Source organism: Cnephaeus nilssonii (genome assembly GCF_951640355.1).
Source record: "Cnephaeus nilssonii genome assembly, chromosome: 5".
In the NCBI taxonomy this organism is placed as follows: Eukaryota; Metazoa; Chordata; class Mammalia; order Chiroptera; family Vespertilionidae; genus Cnephaeus; species Cnephaeus nilssonii.
This window is the reverse complement of record NC_137076.1, coordinates 6,664,489-6,682,568: the sequence shown is the minus strand read 5'-3', so window position 1 is coordinate 6,682,568 and position 18,080 is coordinate 6,664,489. Positions and strand designations below refer to the sequence as shown.

At 55.7% G+C, this 18,080-nt stretch overlaps 1 protein-coding gene and 1 pseudogene across 8 annotated transcripts in view; one reads left to right on the top strand and one right to left on the bottom strand.

Annotated features, from left to right (window-relative positions):
- Window positions 1-9,916, bottom strand: part of FLT4 (fms related receptor tyrosine kinase 4) — a 42,151-nt gene extending 32,235 nt beyond the window's left edge. For all 7 annotated transcript variants that reach the window (XM_079772755.1, XM_079772758.1, XM_079772757.1 and 4 more), the window contains exon 1: window positions 9,762-9,916. In XM_079772755.1, the coding sequence (XP_079628881.1) occupies window positions 9,762-9,828 (67 nt within the window). In that variant the 5' untranslated portion in view covers window positions 9,829-9,916. The remainder of the gene's footprint in view (window positions 1-9,761) is intronic.
- Window positions 1-18,080, top strand: part of LOC307100408 (glyceraldehyde-3-phosphate dehydrogenase-like) — a 1,087,365-nt pseudogene that overhangs the window by 919,736 nt on the left and 149,549 nt on the right. The gene's annotated exons all lie outside the window — the stretch shown is intronic.

Below are 18,080 nucleotides of genomic sequence, written 5' to 3'. Positions count from 1 at the left end.
GAGAAACATCAGTGATGAGAGAGAATCAATGATCGGCTGCCTCCTGCACACCTCACACTGGGGATCGAGCCTGCAACCCAGGCATGTGCCCTTGACCGGACTTGAACCTGGGACCCTTCAGTCCACAGGCTGACACTCTATCCACTGAGCCAAACCAGCTAGGGCCAAAGGCTCCTCTTTGATAGCGTCCATCTCCCCAGACAGAGTGGATGGCCATCTCTCCCGGCCCGCCCTTCTGTCCACCACCAAGCACGTCTGAGCCAGGTCCCGCTCTCCTGGGGCCTGGGGCCTGCCCGCTGCACTCGCCCCGCATGGCTCCTCGGCCGCTCCTGTCCTCCACTGCTCACAGAGCTGTCAACGATAGTCTAAAGGCATGTCTGTGCTTTCCTGTCAGTCACTAAACATTCAGGAAAATCCAAACTCCTGACCTTGGGCCGGCCCCACCCCCTCTCCATACCTTCTGGCCCACTTCCTCTCCTGCTCACACCCTCCAGCCACCACGGCCCGAGGCTCTTCCATAATACGCTGTGCTCCTTGCAAACCCCAGCCCATTGCGCACCTCCTCCTGTTGGCCTCCTCACATGACCTGCACCGCCAGCTTCTCGCCTTCCGCTTAGCCATGACCTCCTCATCTCAACCTCCTGGTTGTTTACTTCATCCTTCTTATCACAGTTTGTCTAAGTTGTGTTTTTCCAATTCCTCTCCTGGACAGTTAGGTTTCACTGGGGTCAGAACGAAGACGGGCCTCTTTTCTACACCACCCCGTGCCTAGTACAGCACCTGGCACAGAGTCAAGGTTCCATAAATACTTGTTTGATGGAAGGATGGATGGATGTGTGGATGGATGGATGGATGGATGGATGGGTGGGTGGATGGATGGATGGGTGGATGGGTGGATGGGTGGGTGGATGGATGTATGTATGGATGGATGGATGGATGGGTGGATGGGTGGGTGGGTGGGTGGGTGGATGGATGGGTGGGTGGATGGATGGGTGGGTGGGTGGGTGGATGGGTGGAAGGGTGGGTGGATGGGTGGAAGGGTGGGTGGATGGATGGCTAGATGGATGGCTAGATGGATGGCTAGATGGAAGGACAGATAGATGGTTAGAAGGATGCATGGACAGACAGATGCACAGGATGAATGGGTGGCTGGAAGGATAGAGGGAGGCTGACTGGCTGGCTAAATAAACTTCTGAGTCTTCCTTTGGGTTGGAACTGTGTCAGACCCTGTGGTTCCTCTGGAAAAGATGTTCCAGTTTTAATGACCAGGACCCCTGGGGACCGCGTGTACTCCAGGTTGCTCAGCAGCTGGACAGATCGGGCCTGAGGGCTGCCAGGCCCAGAGGCTCCATGCAGCCCAGCCCCCACCTGCTACCCTGAAGAGGGAGCATCCTTCCTGCCTGGCTGTTGTCTGTCCTGCTGTCCTTCCCTTCCCGCAGCAGGAAGCACTGTCATCCTGGCCTCTGCCGCACTCCCCCTGCCTTCCTCTTCCTGGCCCAGGAACTGGCTCCTTCCTTCCCCTGGCCAGTGGCCCTGGCCCCCCAGGCGCAGAGCATCGGGCAGGCACCGCGCCGAGGTCAGGGAGGCCAGAGTGCACACCTCTTCTCTGTGCTGTCAGCAGCCTTGGGCAGGGAGCTGGCGTCGGCACGGAGGCTGACAGGGAGCAGCACACTGGGGTCCTGGGTGGGGGGTGGGCAGGACGGGCAGGAAGTCCTGTGAGTTAGCGCTGACCGTGGCCCAGCATTCACTGCCTCATTTGATCCTCACACAGCCTGGGAGGGAGGGTGGGATCTCTGGTCCAGTCAGCAGCAAGGAAATGGATTCTCCAAGCTCCCAGCAGTGACGGTCAGCAGCTGTAGCGGAGCCCAAGCCTGCGCATCCAGGCCTCTCCCTGCCCAGGGCCCCCCTCACACTTCTCCACCCGCTTCTCTCCTACCACCACCCAGAGCCAGCAGCCTCCTTCCCGGTCTCCTATCTGTTCCTCAGCCCAGAGGAGCGATTCTTAACCACCTTCACTGGCCCTTCCTGGTCCTCTGGAGCTGTCCTTGACCTTGGCCTGGCCTCCAGGGTGAGGCCAATCCCGAAAGGCCCTTCCCTCCTGGCCAGTTTCACCTCCCAACCCACCAGCCATACCTACTGTCCGCCTGCGGAGCGCACCTACTGTCCGCCTGCGGAGCGCACCTACTGTCCGCCTGCAGAGCGCACCAGGCCCTGGCCCACTGCCCCGCGGGCTCCGGCTGTGTGTCTGTCCTTCCCTGCTCCCCGTGCCTACAGAACTGCTACTGCTGCTCAGGGCCTTGGGGGTGCCTGGGACGAGGCTAAGAGACCACCCCCACTGGGCCCTGAACTGTGTCACTGGGCTGCGCCTGGGGGTCAGGATGGCAACAGCCCATGGCTCTGTCCCAGGCCCAGGAGGGCTGGCCAGGGATGACACCAGGATGGCCTGTGGCCTCAGCGGTACCTCCCCAGCCCTGGCAGAGTGTAGGGGGAGCAGCCATTGCGGGCCGTGTCCTGGCCCCTGTGGGTGACGGGCTGTGTGGCCGTCACCAGTCGCAGCACCTGTGCCCAGGAGGACAGAGGCAGCAGGGTCAGGCCCGTGACTGCAGACTGGAGGCGAGCTGAGGGAGAAGCATCGGGGGACAGCGGGCCATGTGGGGCTGGGCTTGGGGTCTCCGTGCATTGGCCCTAGGGCCGGGCAGGTGGGGGAGACCTGCTCCAGAGCCTGCGTATGGACCTGGGGAAGGTGCAGGGGTGCTCTGTTCTGGAGTCCCCCCACCTGGCTGGAAGCCTCTGTGCCTTCAGCAATGAAGGGTGAGGGTCAAGAGGCCATTAGTCCTCCTACCCCTGACCTGCAGGGCTGATGGCTGGGGTGGGAGGCCCCCCCCGAACCTGGCTGTGTGCACCACAGAGCCACTCTCTGGCTGTGTGGACGTGGACAAGTCAATTCCTCCACGCCCCCGTTTTCTCACTTGTGAAATGTGAATGGTTCGTCGAATTATTGGGAACCACAGACCACAAACAACATAACACACACGGAGAACCACCATAGGAACAGTCACTGCGCATGCACACTGAGCCCTTCCTTGTGGCTGCCTGCTGGATGCCTTGCCGGTCACAGCTTTGCATCGCACTGGGACCCTGAGCCACCGTCACTGTACCTGGGAGGGCGGCCATGGAACACCTCCTGGTGGGAGGAGTGCTCACTGGGCTTAAATGGGCTTTGCAGACTGAGTAGGAGTTTGCTGGCCCAGGAAAAGGACACACAGGACAGAGGGACCAGTGCAAAGGCCAGAGGGCAGGACCCTGAGCCATACAGTGGAGAGATGAGGCCACAGAAGAGGCCCAGGTCGCAGGTCCAGCCTCAGGCTCTGGGGCCCTGCTCTCCCCACTCATGTGCTCCCCGCTGTGCTCCCTCCTTCTAGAGGCAGCCCACCCCGGGGCTTCGAGGCCACCTCTGAGCTCCCCACTATCCCCGGCAGCTCTGCTGAGCTCCAGTTCCGGGGGGCCCTGCTCCTCATAGGTCTTCTGCTGGTTGCCCCTCAGCCCTCAGAGGCTGACCAGATCACACCCACCACTGGGGACAGCCACGGGCACACGCTGTGCACCCCTGCTCCCCGCATCGCCCCCCCCCCCCCATGAGCAAGTATTAAAAGGATAGAGAATTCCCAGCATTGGCAAGGACGTGGGCAAACAGGCCTCACAGTAATTTTAAAGTGCTCCTACACTTTGACCCCTAATTCTGCTTACCCCCAATACATCCTGTTAGGACAATAACGGCAAACGTGTGAGCACTTTCTGTGGGCTGGCCTGCCAAGCACACGGCCCTCTAATCTCTAATCCCGCTCCCCCCGCCCCGCCCCGGAGCCTTCTATTCTCGTCATTTCGCAGATGAGAGAACTAAGGCACAGGCTTAGTTAACTTGCGAGTCAGAGATTACTTTGGGGACAGGGTCACGGAAGCTACTATTTCCTCCACACGGGCCTGCAATGCTTGCATTTCTGCAGTTTACGAAACGTCAAGGCCTGAACCTGATGGGCTCATCCTCGTCCACACCTGGAAACACCGCGCTCCCTCCTGTGAGGTCCCCCCTCCTAGTGGCCGTCACCCGCCAAGCACTCCGGACTCTGTTCACCCCTCAGCCAGTGGCTGCCAAGTCACGGCCACTCTCGGGTCCAGGATCAGAGACGGGGGCTGGGGATGCAGGCTGCCCCTCTCCTCCCTGCCGCCCTGGCAGTCTCTGCACTCAGCGCTCAGACGCCTTGCAAGGGACACCTTCCAGCCACTGTAGACATTCAGGCTGCCCCGCCATGTCTCCCTCCCACCCCCCGACTCAACACACCAGTGTCTCCCCACTGCTTGAGACCTAAATGGTCAGAGGATCTTTCTAGAACACAAGTCCCTCTCCTGCCTAAGACCGTTCCCTGCTCCCCCGGTGTTTGGGGGCAGAATCTGCGCTCCTCCTGTGAGCCTCCAGCAGCGTTGATACCTGCCAGCTGCCTGGTGCCCCCTCCAGCAAGCTGAGTGCCTCCCAGGGGCCCCAGATCAGGACCGGCTCACTGCACTGGACTTCCTTAATGCGAAGACTAGGAGGGCCTTTCCGTGGTGTCACCCCAGCAGAGATCGCCCTGACCGGCCTGGAGGATCTCGGGGACAAAGGGACAGCACCCAGTGTGTGGCAGGGGTGGAGGTGAGGGGTGGAGGTGAGGTGTCCTGCCCTGAGGTGGCACAGCAGCCAGGGGTAGACCTGGGAGAAGACGCGTCTGTGCGGAGCAGCCTTTTGAAAGGTCTCCGGGGTAGAAGGTGAAAATGTCCCCAAGGTGGTCCGACATTTAGGATCCACATACCCTCCTCTCTAGAGCCTTCCCCGGGGATCGTGGACGAACGCCTGCACGCCTGCCCCTTCTATCCCCCTGGCCCCCAGGCCACCTGGGGCCAGACACCTGTCACCTCCCTGAAGCTGCTCAAGCACCTCGTGAGCCACTTCCTCCCTCCCGCCTTAATTTCCTAGCCTCCAAAATGAGCACAGAAGCCCACGTCACAAGGTTAAACCCTTCGCACACCACAGTGTAGAGCAAACTGATCAACCATTTACACGGAGGCGTGGCGCGCTGCCTGACAGTCCAAGTGTGAAGGTGCGCCTGGCTTAAATTAAGGCGCTCCCCACTTAATACAAACAGCCCCCATCGGGGTAAGTGCCGCCGCTGAGGAGAGTGCTTCAGGCTGAGTGAGGATAAGAGCTTCCCCCAAGCCCGCCTGATGCCTGGGTTCTGGGCTCTCAGGGCCCAGCAGTGGGGGTGAAGCGCGCCCCCCTCCGTAGGCCCCTCCCACTCAAAGCAGCACCCCGCAGGCCTGGGGTTCTCCGAAGCCTCAGGAAGGCAGGGTGAAGGGCAGTGGAGCATGAGTGCGCTGGGCTGGGGGGCGTGCTAGGTGGACGTGAGGCTAGGGACGCCCTGGGGACCCAGCATGAGGACCTCTACCACCCCCAGGAAGCTGGACTGGGGGCCACTGAAGGCTCAGGGCTCTGCTTTAAATTTATTTTTAAATTTACTGATGAGAGAGAGAGAGAGAGGTTTTGCTGTTCCGCTTATTTGTGCATTCATTGGTTGATTCTTGTATGTGCCCTGACTGAGGATCCAACTCACAACCCCGGTGACCGGGAGGATGCTCCAGGCAATGGAGACGTAGCTCTGGGACAGCACGGAGGCAATCCTGGGAAGCAGGGAGTGGTGGTGAGGCCGAGTGGGAGCGGGGCTGCCTGAGTACCCAGGAGAGGGGTGTAGGGAGGAGGGAACCTGGCACATGCTGGGCTCCCAGCTCAGCACAGCTGTGGGTGCAGCCAGCTGTGCTGGGCAGTTGCCCCTGCCTGCCTGGGGTCAGGGCACGCGGTGTTATCAGACTGCCCAGCTGGCTCAGAGGTGGCCCCTGCTAAATCGGGCCACGGGCTCCTGCCGCAGGAAGAGGGAAATGCAGGCAGGATGTCCTCTCCTGTGGCCGACAAGTCCTTTCCCATGAACCCCTGCTGACCTCGCTGGCCACGTGGCGGGTCTCCCCCACTCACCACCCTGACCTGCGCCTGCTGGAGGGGCCCCCCACACCCGGCCTGGCCTGTGCTGGGAGTGCCTGTTGTCTGGCCGCCCGGCCTCAGCCACAACGTGCTGCAGACCCGCACCTTCCTCTCCCAGACTTCTGCCTCGGGCCTGACCGGAAAACCAAGATCCCAGAGGAAGCCGGTGTCTGAAAAGGATCGAAACTCAGGAATCCCTGGCTCCAGACCCGACACGTTGGCAGCGTTTTCCAGACCCTCTCCCTGCCTACCCCTCTCCAAGGGGCGTCTCAGAGGGCTGCGGGCACAGGCTAGGCCCAGGTGGAAAGAAAGCTGCCGTGGAGGAAAACACCCAGACAGCGGCAGGAGGGGTGTAAGCCAGGACCCATATAATTTCCCTGGGTCCCCTGATTGCCCTCAGCCCCATCATACTCCCAACTTCCCTCTTGCCTTACCTGCCAAACCGCACCACTGGGTGTCCCGGGGAGTCCTGTTGGACACCTCCACCCAGAGGACCTGCCTCCAGTGGGGCACCCCACCTTTCCCACATCGGTCCTCCTCCCAGGGCCCCCATGTGCTGCTTAAGCCACACTGGCCCTCGCCCCACTGTCCCACCATCCCCAGCCCCGGCGGCCTGCTCCCGGGTCCACTCCTGGTGCGCACGCAGCCCCCGCTGTGGCTGGCATCTGGTCCGTGCCTCTGGCGATGCCTTCGTGGACCCTGGCCGGGTGCTCCCTGCTCAGAACCTCCCCTTGCAGATGTGCTGCGGGCTCCTGTCACCTCCGCCTGTCCCGTTTCCCTCCAACCCCAGACGCCAGCCTCATCTAACCACCCACGTAGCCCCACACACCCTCTGGGCTTTCCCGTCTCTGGGTTTTGGGGGTTCCATTGCGCTGCCCGGAATCCCCTGTCCTGCGTTTGCAGACCTTCCAGGAAGCTCCGGGCTGGAAGCGCCGCTGCCTTCCTGTGTAGCCACAGCCGCCAGCTGGGCCGCCCTGGGGTCACCGAGCACCTGTGTCCCTGTGCCAGACGTCTGAGGCCCCGTCTGTGTTCCTGCTGGTCTGACACCCAGGAAATCCCCGCAGGACGGGTCCGGGTCCATGGCCCCCCGGGCCCCCCCCGAGCACCACAGCGTGTGACGCACAGAACCGCAGGTGCCTTCTCTGGGTGGGGAAGGCACAGCCTGGGGCGGGGTGTGGGAGGCACAGCCAGGAGCTGGCCCGTCTCCTGTGACACCTCACGACCACTGTGCTCTGGGCACCAGGGCCCTTCAGCCACCCTGACCCAGGCTGGCGAGCGGCACCTACATCCCACATCCATGTCCCGGAGCACGGAGCGGGCCCAGGCCCACACCCTGCCTGCACCAGCTTGCAGCCCTGCCCCATCCCACCCCTCTGTACCCAGCACATGGCTCGGGCTCGGGCTGAGGAGCTGGGACAGGGGACAGCTGGGACGCCCAGTGCCACGCAGCTCACAGCAGGGGCCAGTACAGCTGCCCAGTGTCACCTGCTTCCTCTGCACGTCCCTGAGCTGACTGCCCGCTGTCCCGAGGAGCAGACCGCCTCTCCAGACTAAGCCCACGCGTCAAAGCCTCTCAGGCCGACCGCGGCCCCCTGCCCCCCACAGGGACCCTGCCAGAGCAACGTTTTGGAAACGGGACCAAGACGCCAGGCCACGAAGTCCAGCCCAAGCACAGCCCTCAGGACTCGCCAGCCTGCCGCACTGCACACCTGGGAGAGGCAGAGAGGCGCCAAGGCCGTCCAGCGACTGGCTCGGGGGAGAGCGGGGACAGGGTCTGGCACTAGGATAAGAGCACCTTGGAGAGGTCCGCTTCGGGGCCCCTGGGCTTCTCACCTGCGGGGGCCTGGCCGCCCACTCTGGCTGGGCTGACACTCACCCAGTGTCTGTGCTTCTGCTCCAGCCCCCCCCCCCCCCCCAATCAGGCCGGGTCCTCCCCGCAGCAGTGGCTGGGGCAGGAGCAGGGCTCAGGAGCCAGCAATGGTCCCCTCTACTCTCCGTGGGCATCTTCCCACCAGCCGAGCCCCGATCCAGCCCGGGCACCGCCTCCATCAGCTACCATGGCTCCCCTCCCGGTCACTGCCCAGCGGCCCAGCTTTGGCAAGAACCGCCTGTGCTCAGCGCAGGAGGGGCCTCACCTTTCCCGCCTCCCTCCGCAGCGCCAGGACACCAGCCTCTCCTGGGGCCTTCGCCCTGCAGTGCTCCCATCTCCCAGGATGCCGCTCCCTCTCGGGCCCCCTCCGGGAGAGGGCTCCATCCTGGGCCCTTTCCTCTGCTCCCCTTCAGCTCCCAGCCTCCCTCATTCACCACACCCAGCTGCCGGCCAGATGTCTCCCCAAGGCGGTCTCTCACCCACTCCGTCCAACCAGGCACCCATGCACTTCCCCTCCTACGCTCATTCAGCCACTCAACAAACACCGGAGCCCCTGAGAGAGCCCGGCCCTGGGCTGGGTGCAGGGGGTGAGGAGAGCCCAGGCGTGGCGGGGCCAGCTCAGACGGGTCCAGCGTAAGGCCCGGACAGATGCCCCCTCCTGCCTCTCAGGCTCCCCACGCCTCCCTCAGCCCCTGAGGCTCTGCTCCCAAAGGCCTGGCTGCCTGGGACGGGGGAGAAGTTAATCTGTCCTTGCCTAAGCGCCCCTCTAAGAAATGGGTCTCACTCCCTGGTGAGGCTTCCTAGTAAAAGAGACGAAGCCTACAAAGCCGGTATTTACCCCCCCCCCCCCCTCGTTTTCCAAAATGGTGAGCTCCCATCTCCCCCTTCAGACCTCCCAGCACTCCTCCCCCACCGCTGGGGACCCAGGGCTGCCCCTGGTTCCCAGGTCACCGGGCCTGGTGCGGACTCCCGCTCCTCTGATCCCGGCTCTTCCATCCAACCCACCCCTGCCCTCCTCGCCGCCGCTCCCCTCCCCTCCACCCACAGCGCAGCCTCCCGTCACCAGCCCGACCCTCCGGGGGGCCCCTGCTCTGGGCCGGCTCCCGGCTCGGCCTTCAAGATCCCAGCGCCTCCAAAGCCGGGCGGGCCGGCCTCCTGCCTCCTCCGTCGGGCTCAGGGCTTACAAGTTGCGGACTCAAGATTCGCCTAATTCCAGCGCGCACCTGCGCACGGTCCTCCCGACGGCGCCGGGCCGCAGCGACGGGGGTTCACCGAGCCCGCACCCCGCCCCTCAGCCCCGGCCTCTGGAGAAGGAGGGCGCCTGCCCGGGGCGCCCCCTGCGGGCCCGACCTCGAGCGCGGACCCGAGGCGTCGGGAAGTGCGCACCGCGGCCGGCGGGCATCGCCGCCCCGGAGCCCGGGGACGGTCTTGGGCGCGCGGGTGGGCGGCCCGGGACTCCCCGGGGGGCGAGGAAGGCAGCGAAGGACCCGCTGGGAGTGCGGCGCGAGCAGGCCCGGCCGAGGGAGCGGAGCCACGGACGGCGGGGGAGGTGGGGAGCCCCGGCACCATCCCTGCCTGCGGTGCCGCGGGAGCCCGGTGCCTGGCCCGCCCTTTCCCCTCCCGGCGGCCGGGCCCGACCCGCAGGGCCCTGTCCGTGTCCGGCTCCCTGGTCCCGGCCCCCTCTCCCCTGGCGCCCGGGCTTGCGGGTGCCCAGCTCCCCGCCCGCCCCCCGTCGGCGCGGTCCCTCCACTCGCCCCAGGACAGCGTCCCCTCGCGGGCCTCCCCTCGCGGCCAGCCGCGCACGCGGGCGGGCGGTGGAGAGCTCACCGCGCTCGCCGTCGAGGAGTCCGAGGCAGAGCCACAGGCGCAGGCACAGCGCGGCGCCCCGCGGCATCTCCGGCGCTGCGGCGCGGGTCCGACCGCCGGCCTCTGCGGGGCGAGCGCGGAGTGAGCGCGGCCTGGCCGGGCGGGGCGGGGCGGGGCGGGGCTCGGGGCGGGCAAGGCGCCTGGGGCCGCCCCCCGCACCTCAGCTCCGCCCCTGGCCCGGTGCGGTCCGGCCCGGACCGCGGGTGCCGCTTTGCGCGGCGGCTGGGAGGCTGGCGCGTGCCCACCGCGGAGAGTGCAGGTCACACACCTCCAGCCGGAATGCAGCCCGGCAGTCAGCGCAGAGCAAAATGTGGCCGCGCGTGTTTTCCTTTAATTTTCTTCCATCAGTAAAGGCTACATTTAAGGAAAGAAAGAAAAAAGCAATAATATAACTTAAAAGTAGCTATATGTCAAATGTTTGGGAACATCCCTCAGACTGTATCTTGCCACCTGCATGGTGCGGACGGCAGCTGGGTGTGCCGTGGGGCCGGGCACCCCTGGAGGTGCCCTCCACCCAGCAGGCACCGCTGCTCTAGGTCTCCCCTAAATAGTTCTGCTCTGAGCTCATTCTTTTATCAGGTGACGCTTTACTCTCTGACTTGGCAACCCTCCCAATGACTTCCTTTCTTTTTTCAGTTGTCTCTAGACTTTTCCTATTTAAAAATAAACCCCGCCCTGGCTGGTGTTGCTCACTAGTTAGGGCATGGACCACGCACGGAAGGGTCAAGGGTTCCATTCCCGGTCAGGGATAGTACCGGCATTGCAGGCTCAATTCCCACCGGGTGCTGGCGTGAGCGGGAGGCAACCAATCGTTGTGTCTCTCACATGATGTCTCTCTCCCTCTCTCCTTCTCTCTCTTTCCTCCTCCCCTCTCTCTCCTTCTCTCCCACTCTCTCTGGAAATCAATGGAAAAATATCCTCTGGTGAAGATTAACCAATAAATAAATCCTCCTATATAATAAAAGGCTAATATGCAAATCGGCTGACCGGAATGACCAGTCGCTATGATGTGCACTGACCACCAGGGGGCAGACGCTCAACATAGGAGCTGCCCCCTGGTGGTTAGTGCGCTCCCACAGGGAGGAACGCCACTCAGCCAGAAGCCGGGCTCGTGGCTGGCGAGTGCAGTGGCAGTGGTGGGAGCCTCTCCCGCCTCTGTGGCAGTGCTAAGCCATTAGTCAAACATTCCCCCAGGGCTCCCGGACTGCAAGAGGGTGCAGGCCGGGCTGAGGGACGCCCCCCGCCCCAAGTGCACGAATTTAGTGCACCAGGCCTCTGGTATATAATAAAAGCCTAATACGCAAATCAACAGAACAGTGGAATGACCGGTGGAATGACCAGTTGCTATGATGCACACTGACCACCAGGAGGCAGACACTCAACTCAGGAGCTGACCCCAGCCTGCAGGCCCCAAGCCAGCCAAGGTGGGTGCCAGCAGGGCCCCCTTTCATTGCCCCACCAGTCGCCCCACAGAGGGAGGCTACCGGCATCGGGGGCAGGGCCGGTGAGCGGGCGGCGCCAGGCCAGCCAAGGTGGGTGCCAGTGGGGGCCTCCCGGATCGCCCTGCCAGTCGCCCCACAGATTGGCCCTAATCACCGGCCAGGCCTAGGGGCCCTACCTGTGCACAAATTTGGTGCACTGGGCCTCTAGTAAATAAATAAATGTCCCACGACGATGACTATCTCCCTCTGCTTTTATTCTACTTCATTCACACTTTCCCCACCCCTTCCCCGATCTGTTCATCCTAGCCAAAAACCAAGTCCAGGCTGTTGATAACAAGTGTAACTAAGAATTGAATACATGCCCAGTGGTTAAGCGTGGACCCATGAACCAGGAGGTCACGGTTGGAATCCCGACCAGCCGCGCCCACGGGAGGGTGGAGAGCTCACCACGCTCCTGTCCCAGTGGCAGCCTCAATCCCAGTGTGGGGCGTGCAGGAGGCAGCGGATGATCACTGATGTTTCTCTCTCTCTTTCCCTCTTCCTTCCTCTCTGAAATCAATAAAAATAGATTTTAAAAAAGAATTGAATATTTTATGAAGTTGGAATCGCAAATCAATGGGGGTAGTTTTGCTGATTTAATAAACAAAGTGGAGGAAACTGGGCAATCAAATAGTAAATAAGTTAGATTTTTTTCACCCATATATTGATTTTCTTCCAATATTTCTTAGTTTTCAAATTAAGAAATATTCCTGTGAGATGTAACACACATGGAAAGTGCATACCAATGTATTATAAATGTACAATTCAAAGCACACACCGATGCATCCACCCCAGGTCAAGGGGTACAGAAAGGCACCAGAACATCAGAAGCCCCCTTTCCCACCACAAACCCCTCCCCAGTCCTCAAACCCTGGCTTTACCACCCCCCTGCTTTTCTTTGTCATTTTATTACCCAAGTACGTGTTTTGTTTGTTTTAAAATCTTATTTAAATGGGTTCATTTCCTATATATATTCTGTTGCTCACCATCTTTTCTGAAATTCACGTGTACTGCTGTGCTGGCCTTCATTTTGCTCATTTTCATGGGCACAGTTTTCCACTGCGTGAAAACAATTTATTTGTCTATGTACTGAACTGCAAGGGAAGTTTGGGCTGTTACCAGTTTTCAACTTTTACTGTTATGAACACTCTTCTTCTTCTCATTACCCTCTCCTGAAGATATTTTTTCCATTGCTGTTCAGAGTGGGAGCGGGGAGGGGAGAGAGAGAAACATCGATGTGAGAGAGACCCAGGTGGTGCCCTTGACCAGGAAATGACCCCGTTGGTGCACACGCTGACGCTCTAACCACAGACAGCACCGGGCAGGGCACGCGCACTTCTGTGTAGGTTTCTTCGTGTACCTGTGTCCTGTGCTCCGGGGTGCGTGTCTAGGAGTGACACTGCTAGGTCACAGAAAGTGATCTTCCGCTCCGTAGACAGTGACACCGTTTTTCATTCATTGTACCATCTGCATTCCATGGCAGTCGCTAGTTCCCTGTGCGCTCCATCGTACTAACAGCACCGTCAGTTTTGATTTTTAAAATTTAGCCATCCTAGTGGTATCCATTGCGTTATGGTTTCCATTAGTTTTTCCTTAATTACTGCTGAGATTGAGCACATGTTTATAATTGACCGTTAGGATTTCAAGTCTTTTGCTCCTTACTACCAGCCATTGTCTTTTTCTTATTGGTTTGTAGGAGTTCGTTTTACATTCTGGACAGGGAGAGACACAGAGAGTCCTTGCCAGTTCTGACTATCACTGCTGTGTAACAAATTACTCCAAAACGTGGTGGCGTAAAACAGCAATGTGTTCTGGTTTTGCCTGTAGTTGTGAGAGTCAGGAATTTGGGAAGAGTTGGCTGGGTAGTTCTCTCTTGGGGCCTCTCATACAGTTGCCAGCCCTCGGAGGGCGTGGCCGGGTGGCGTGGCCAGCAGTTGATGCTGACTTACCCGGAGCTTGGCTGGGGCTGTCAATGGCCACCCCGGCCTTTCCAGCCTGCCCGTCTCAGGGATGCTGAGCTGGCTTCCCAGGAAGCCTCACGGAGAACATGACTTCATAATAGTCACAGCCTGCCCGGGGGACATGCTCTCCAATTCTTGGACGGGGAGAGGGAAGGTACATGCAGAAAAGCATGTGAAATGGGAGTCTTGTTGAGGCCATCTTTGGAAGACACACGTGACCACAATGTGCTACCAATCCCCTCTCCCATCAGAATCTTACTTTTCATTCTCTTAATAGTAACCTTTTTTGCGGGGGGAGGGAACAGTAGATCTTGTTTTAATACAGAACCCTCATGAGTTATTTTTCTTGTGGGTGGTGCCATTTGTGTCCTTTCAATGAAAGCTTTATCTGATGTCATGAAGATATTCTTTATCATTTACAAATTTTAGTTGTCTTGTCTCTCCCATTTAGATCCTCGGGCATCTGTAATTGCTCTCTGGGCTGTGTCCTGTGAAGAAGCAGAGTAGTTGTGTGTGTGTGTGTGTGTGTGTGTGTGTGTGTGTGTGTGTGTGTGTTTTCCTATAAGTGTATCTGATTGTCCCATGACTTTTTATGAAAAGACCTTTACACACTATCCTCTAGTTCCACATTGGTCATAAATTATGGCCATAAATCTACATTGCTTGGGTCATTTTCTGGGCTCTGTTTAGTTGTCCGTGGGGCTAATTGTCTATTTTTGTACTTATATATGTCTTAATTGCTTTAGCTTTATGAAAATCTTCTTGTCTTAAAGCGAAAGTCTCTCCAACTTACTCTTCAGAAGTGACTACAATTCTTGACAGCTGACATTTCCATTTAAATTTTAAACTCACCTCATGCGTTTCCAAACACACGTGATATGCTGAGACTTCATTGGGGTTACAATTAATCTATGACCGATTTGAGGAAAACTGACTTTCCTTCCATAAACATGGTATATCTCTCAATTTTTAGGTATTTTTATAATCTCCTTCTATAATGTTTTATTATTTTTTGTGTAGAGTTCTTGGACATTTTTTGTTAGATTAATTCCTAGATGTTTAATAATCTTATGCTATTGTTGTAGTGTAACCCCCATCTTACAAAGGACGCCTCAAAAAAGTCGAATTATGGAGTCATTTATTAAAGGCCGGCGGCATACGAGGGAGCAAAAGCTCTCCAGATCTCGCAGCCCCGAACAGCTTGCCACGTCTGGCTTATATTGGCAGAATATTCCAAAAGTATCGATTATATCTTTGGGTCTGGAATGAGGAACCTGTTTCGCAAAAAAGCATTTTCACAGAAGCAGAATCTGAGCAACTTAGTTATCTACGAATTACTGAATCAACGGAAACACATTATCATTATCTGGGACCACCTGGGCAATTTAGAATAATTGTGCTGTCCAGATTCTGGGATCACTGAGTCAACAGGAATGCACTATCTGTAGCTGCTGAGGCAATTTAGGATAATTGATCTGTCCTGGGTCCCAGAAGAATGTGCTTCGATGACCAGTGAGATCACAATCAATGGGACATTCAAACCATCACCAATGGAGTATTGGGATAGCATACCTAAGTTCAGAAAATCAAAATAACTTTCAAATGAGTACCTAACCCAAAACAGCAAGGTTAAAATATTAAACAGCAATGTTTACCCAAGTATGGTTGCTACCATACTTCACTATTGTAAAATTAATCGTGTGCTGGTACTTTTTCTGATTGCTCTTTGTGTATAAAAATACAATTGATTTTTAAAAAATATATTTTATTGATTTTTTACAGAGAGGAAGGGAGAGAGATAGAGAGCTAGAAACATTGATGAGAGAGAAACATCGATCAGCCACCTCCTGCACACCCCCGACAGGGGATGTGCCCGCAACCAAGGTACATGCCCTTGACCAGAATCGAACCTGGGACCCTTCAGTCCGCAGGCCGACACTCTATCCACTGAGCCAAACCAGTTTCGGCACAATTGATTTTTTTTTAATGAGGTAGTTTGTTTTCTTAATTCTGAGTTTTTAGGATTCTTTATATATTTTAGATACAGTCTTTTTTTTAAAAAAAAAAAAAGTTCCTTTATTTATTTATTTATTTTTAAAATATATTTTTATTGATTTCAGAGAGGAAGGGAGAGGGAGGGAAAGAGAGATAGAAGCATCAATAATGAGAATCATTGATCTGCTGCCTCCTGCACGCCCCACACTGGGATCAAGCCGCAACCCAGCATGTGTCCTGACCAGGAATCGAACCCTGACCTCCTGGTTCATAGGTTAATGCTCAACCACTGAACTACTCTGGCCGGGCTGAAAACATTCCTTTTTTTACAAATTATTTTTTGTTGTTAATCCTCACTATTTTTTCCATTGACTTTTAGAAAGAGTGGGAGGGACAGGGAAAGACACAGAGAGACACATGGATTGGTTGCCTCCTGCACATGCCCAATGATTGAGCCTGCAACCAAGGTACGTTCCTTTTACCGGAATCGAACCTGGGACCCTTCAGTCCCTGGGCTGATGCTCTGTCCACTGAACCAAACCAGCCAGGGCTGGATACACGTATTTTATCAGGAATATTTGCAAATATTTTCTCCCAGGCTGTGAGTTGTCTTTTCATTCTCCTCACAGTGTCTTTTGAACAGCAATTTTTTAAATTGATTTTTTACAGAGAGGAAGGGAGAGGGACAGAGAGTTAGAAACATCGATGGGAGAGAAACATTGATCAGCTGCCTCCTGCACACCCCCTACTGGAGATGTGCCCGCAACCAAGGTACATGCCCTTGACCGGAATCGAACCTGGACCCTTCAGTCTGCAGGCCGACGCTCTATCCACTGAGCCAAACCGGTTAGGGCTGAACAGCAAATTTTTAATTTTAATGAAGTCCAATTTATGAACTTTTTCAGTTGTGGACTGTACTTTGTCCAATATTAATATAGATTAGTGTTAGCATGACGTAAAAAGTTTTTACAGCTTTTTACTTTTAACCTATTTATGTTTTTATATTGTGTGTTTAAGTGTGCATTTGGTAGGGTCTTGCTTTTTTACTCAACATGACAATTTCTACTTTCTCATTGAGTGGTTAATTCACTTACACTCAAAGTGATTATTGCCATTGTCAGTTCTAAATTTGTCATCTTTTTAAATTTCTTTCTTTCTTCTTTCTTTCTTTCTTTCTTTCTTTCTTTCTTTCTTTCTTTCTTTCTTTCTTCCTTTCTTTCTTTCTTTCTTTCTTTCTTTCCTTCCTTCCTTCCTTCCTTCCTTCCTTCCTTCCTTCCTTCCTTCTTTCTTTCTTTCTTTCTTTTTCTTTCTTTCTTCCTTTCTTCCTTTCTTCCTTTCTTTCTTCTGTTCATCACCACTTATTCTCCCTGTGCCCTCTTCCACCTCCACCCATCCCTCTCGCCCCAGCAATCACCACACTGTTGTCTCCGTCCATGGGTTCTCTGTCTTTTCTCCCTTTTTGCTCAATGAGGCTGTCTCTGTTTTGCTTGTTAGCTCAGTTTGTTCATTAAATTCCTATACATCCCACCTGTTCTTTTTTTAAAATATATTTTTATTGATTTCAGAGAGGGAGAGAGAGAAACATCAATGAGGAGAGAGCATCATTGATCGGCTGCCTCTTGCACGCCCCCTGCTGGGGATGGAGCCCACAACCCGGGCCTGTGCCCTGACCAGGAATCCAAACATGCCGTCCGGGTTCCCAGGTCGATGCTCAACCACTGAGCCACATGGGCCGGGCATCCCACCTGTCCTTCGTTCCCTTTTTCCTCTCCCTCTGTTTTTTTTTTTTTTTAAGTATTCTTATTGGTTTCATTTTATCTCCTTTGTTGGCTTGTTAGCTAAATCTCTTTGTTTTCTGACTTTAGAGGTTGCTTTATCGTTTATGGTATACATCTTTAACTCCTAATAGCCCACCCTTACGTAATAATATACCACTTCATGTATAATGTGAAACTCTTACAATAGCTTACCTCCATTCTCCCCTCTCAGCTTGTGAATTATCGTTGCCATTCATTTCACTTGTACATATCATCAGCCCCACAATACATTGCATTACTTTTGTCTCAGCAATCACTTAAATTTTTAATAATAAGAAAAATATTGTATATTTATCCTTTATGATCTCATATTTTCATCAGATATCATTTCTCTGCGAACTGGAGGACTTCTTTTTTTTAATATTTTTATTGATTTTAGAGAGGAAGGGAGAGGGAGAGAGAGATAGAAACATCAATGATGAGAGAGAATCATTGATCGGCTGCCTCCTGCATGCTCCCTACATGCTGACCCTGCAACCCAGTATGTGCCCTTGGCTGGAATCGAACCTGGGACCCTTCAGTCCTCAGGCCGACGCTCTATCCACTGAGCCAAACCAGCTAGAGCTGGAGTACTTCTTTTTTTAAAATACATTTTTATTGATTTCAGAGAGGAAGGTAGAAGGAGAGAGAGAAAGAAACATCAAAAATGAGAGGGAATCATTGATCGGCAGGCCCCCTACTAGGGATCAAGCCTGCAACCCTGGCATGTGCCCTTGACTGGAATTGAACCTAGGACCGTTCAGTCCACAGGGCAACACTGTGTCCACTGAGCCACACTAGCCAGGGCTGAAGGATGACTTCTTTTAACATTTCTTTTAGTGTGGGTCTGCTAGTGATGAATTCTTTTAGCTTTCGTATGCCTGGAAGTCTTTATTTCTCCCTTCTTCTGGGACTCCGTTTACAAGAATATTAGACCACTCCATATTGTCCCAGACTTTCCTGAGACTCTCTTCATTATTTTTAACCTCTGTATCTTTTTTTAAAACCTGTAATAATATGCGCACAACAGAAATTTTACCATCTGAG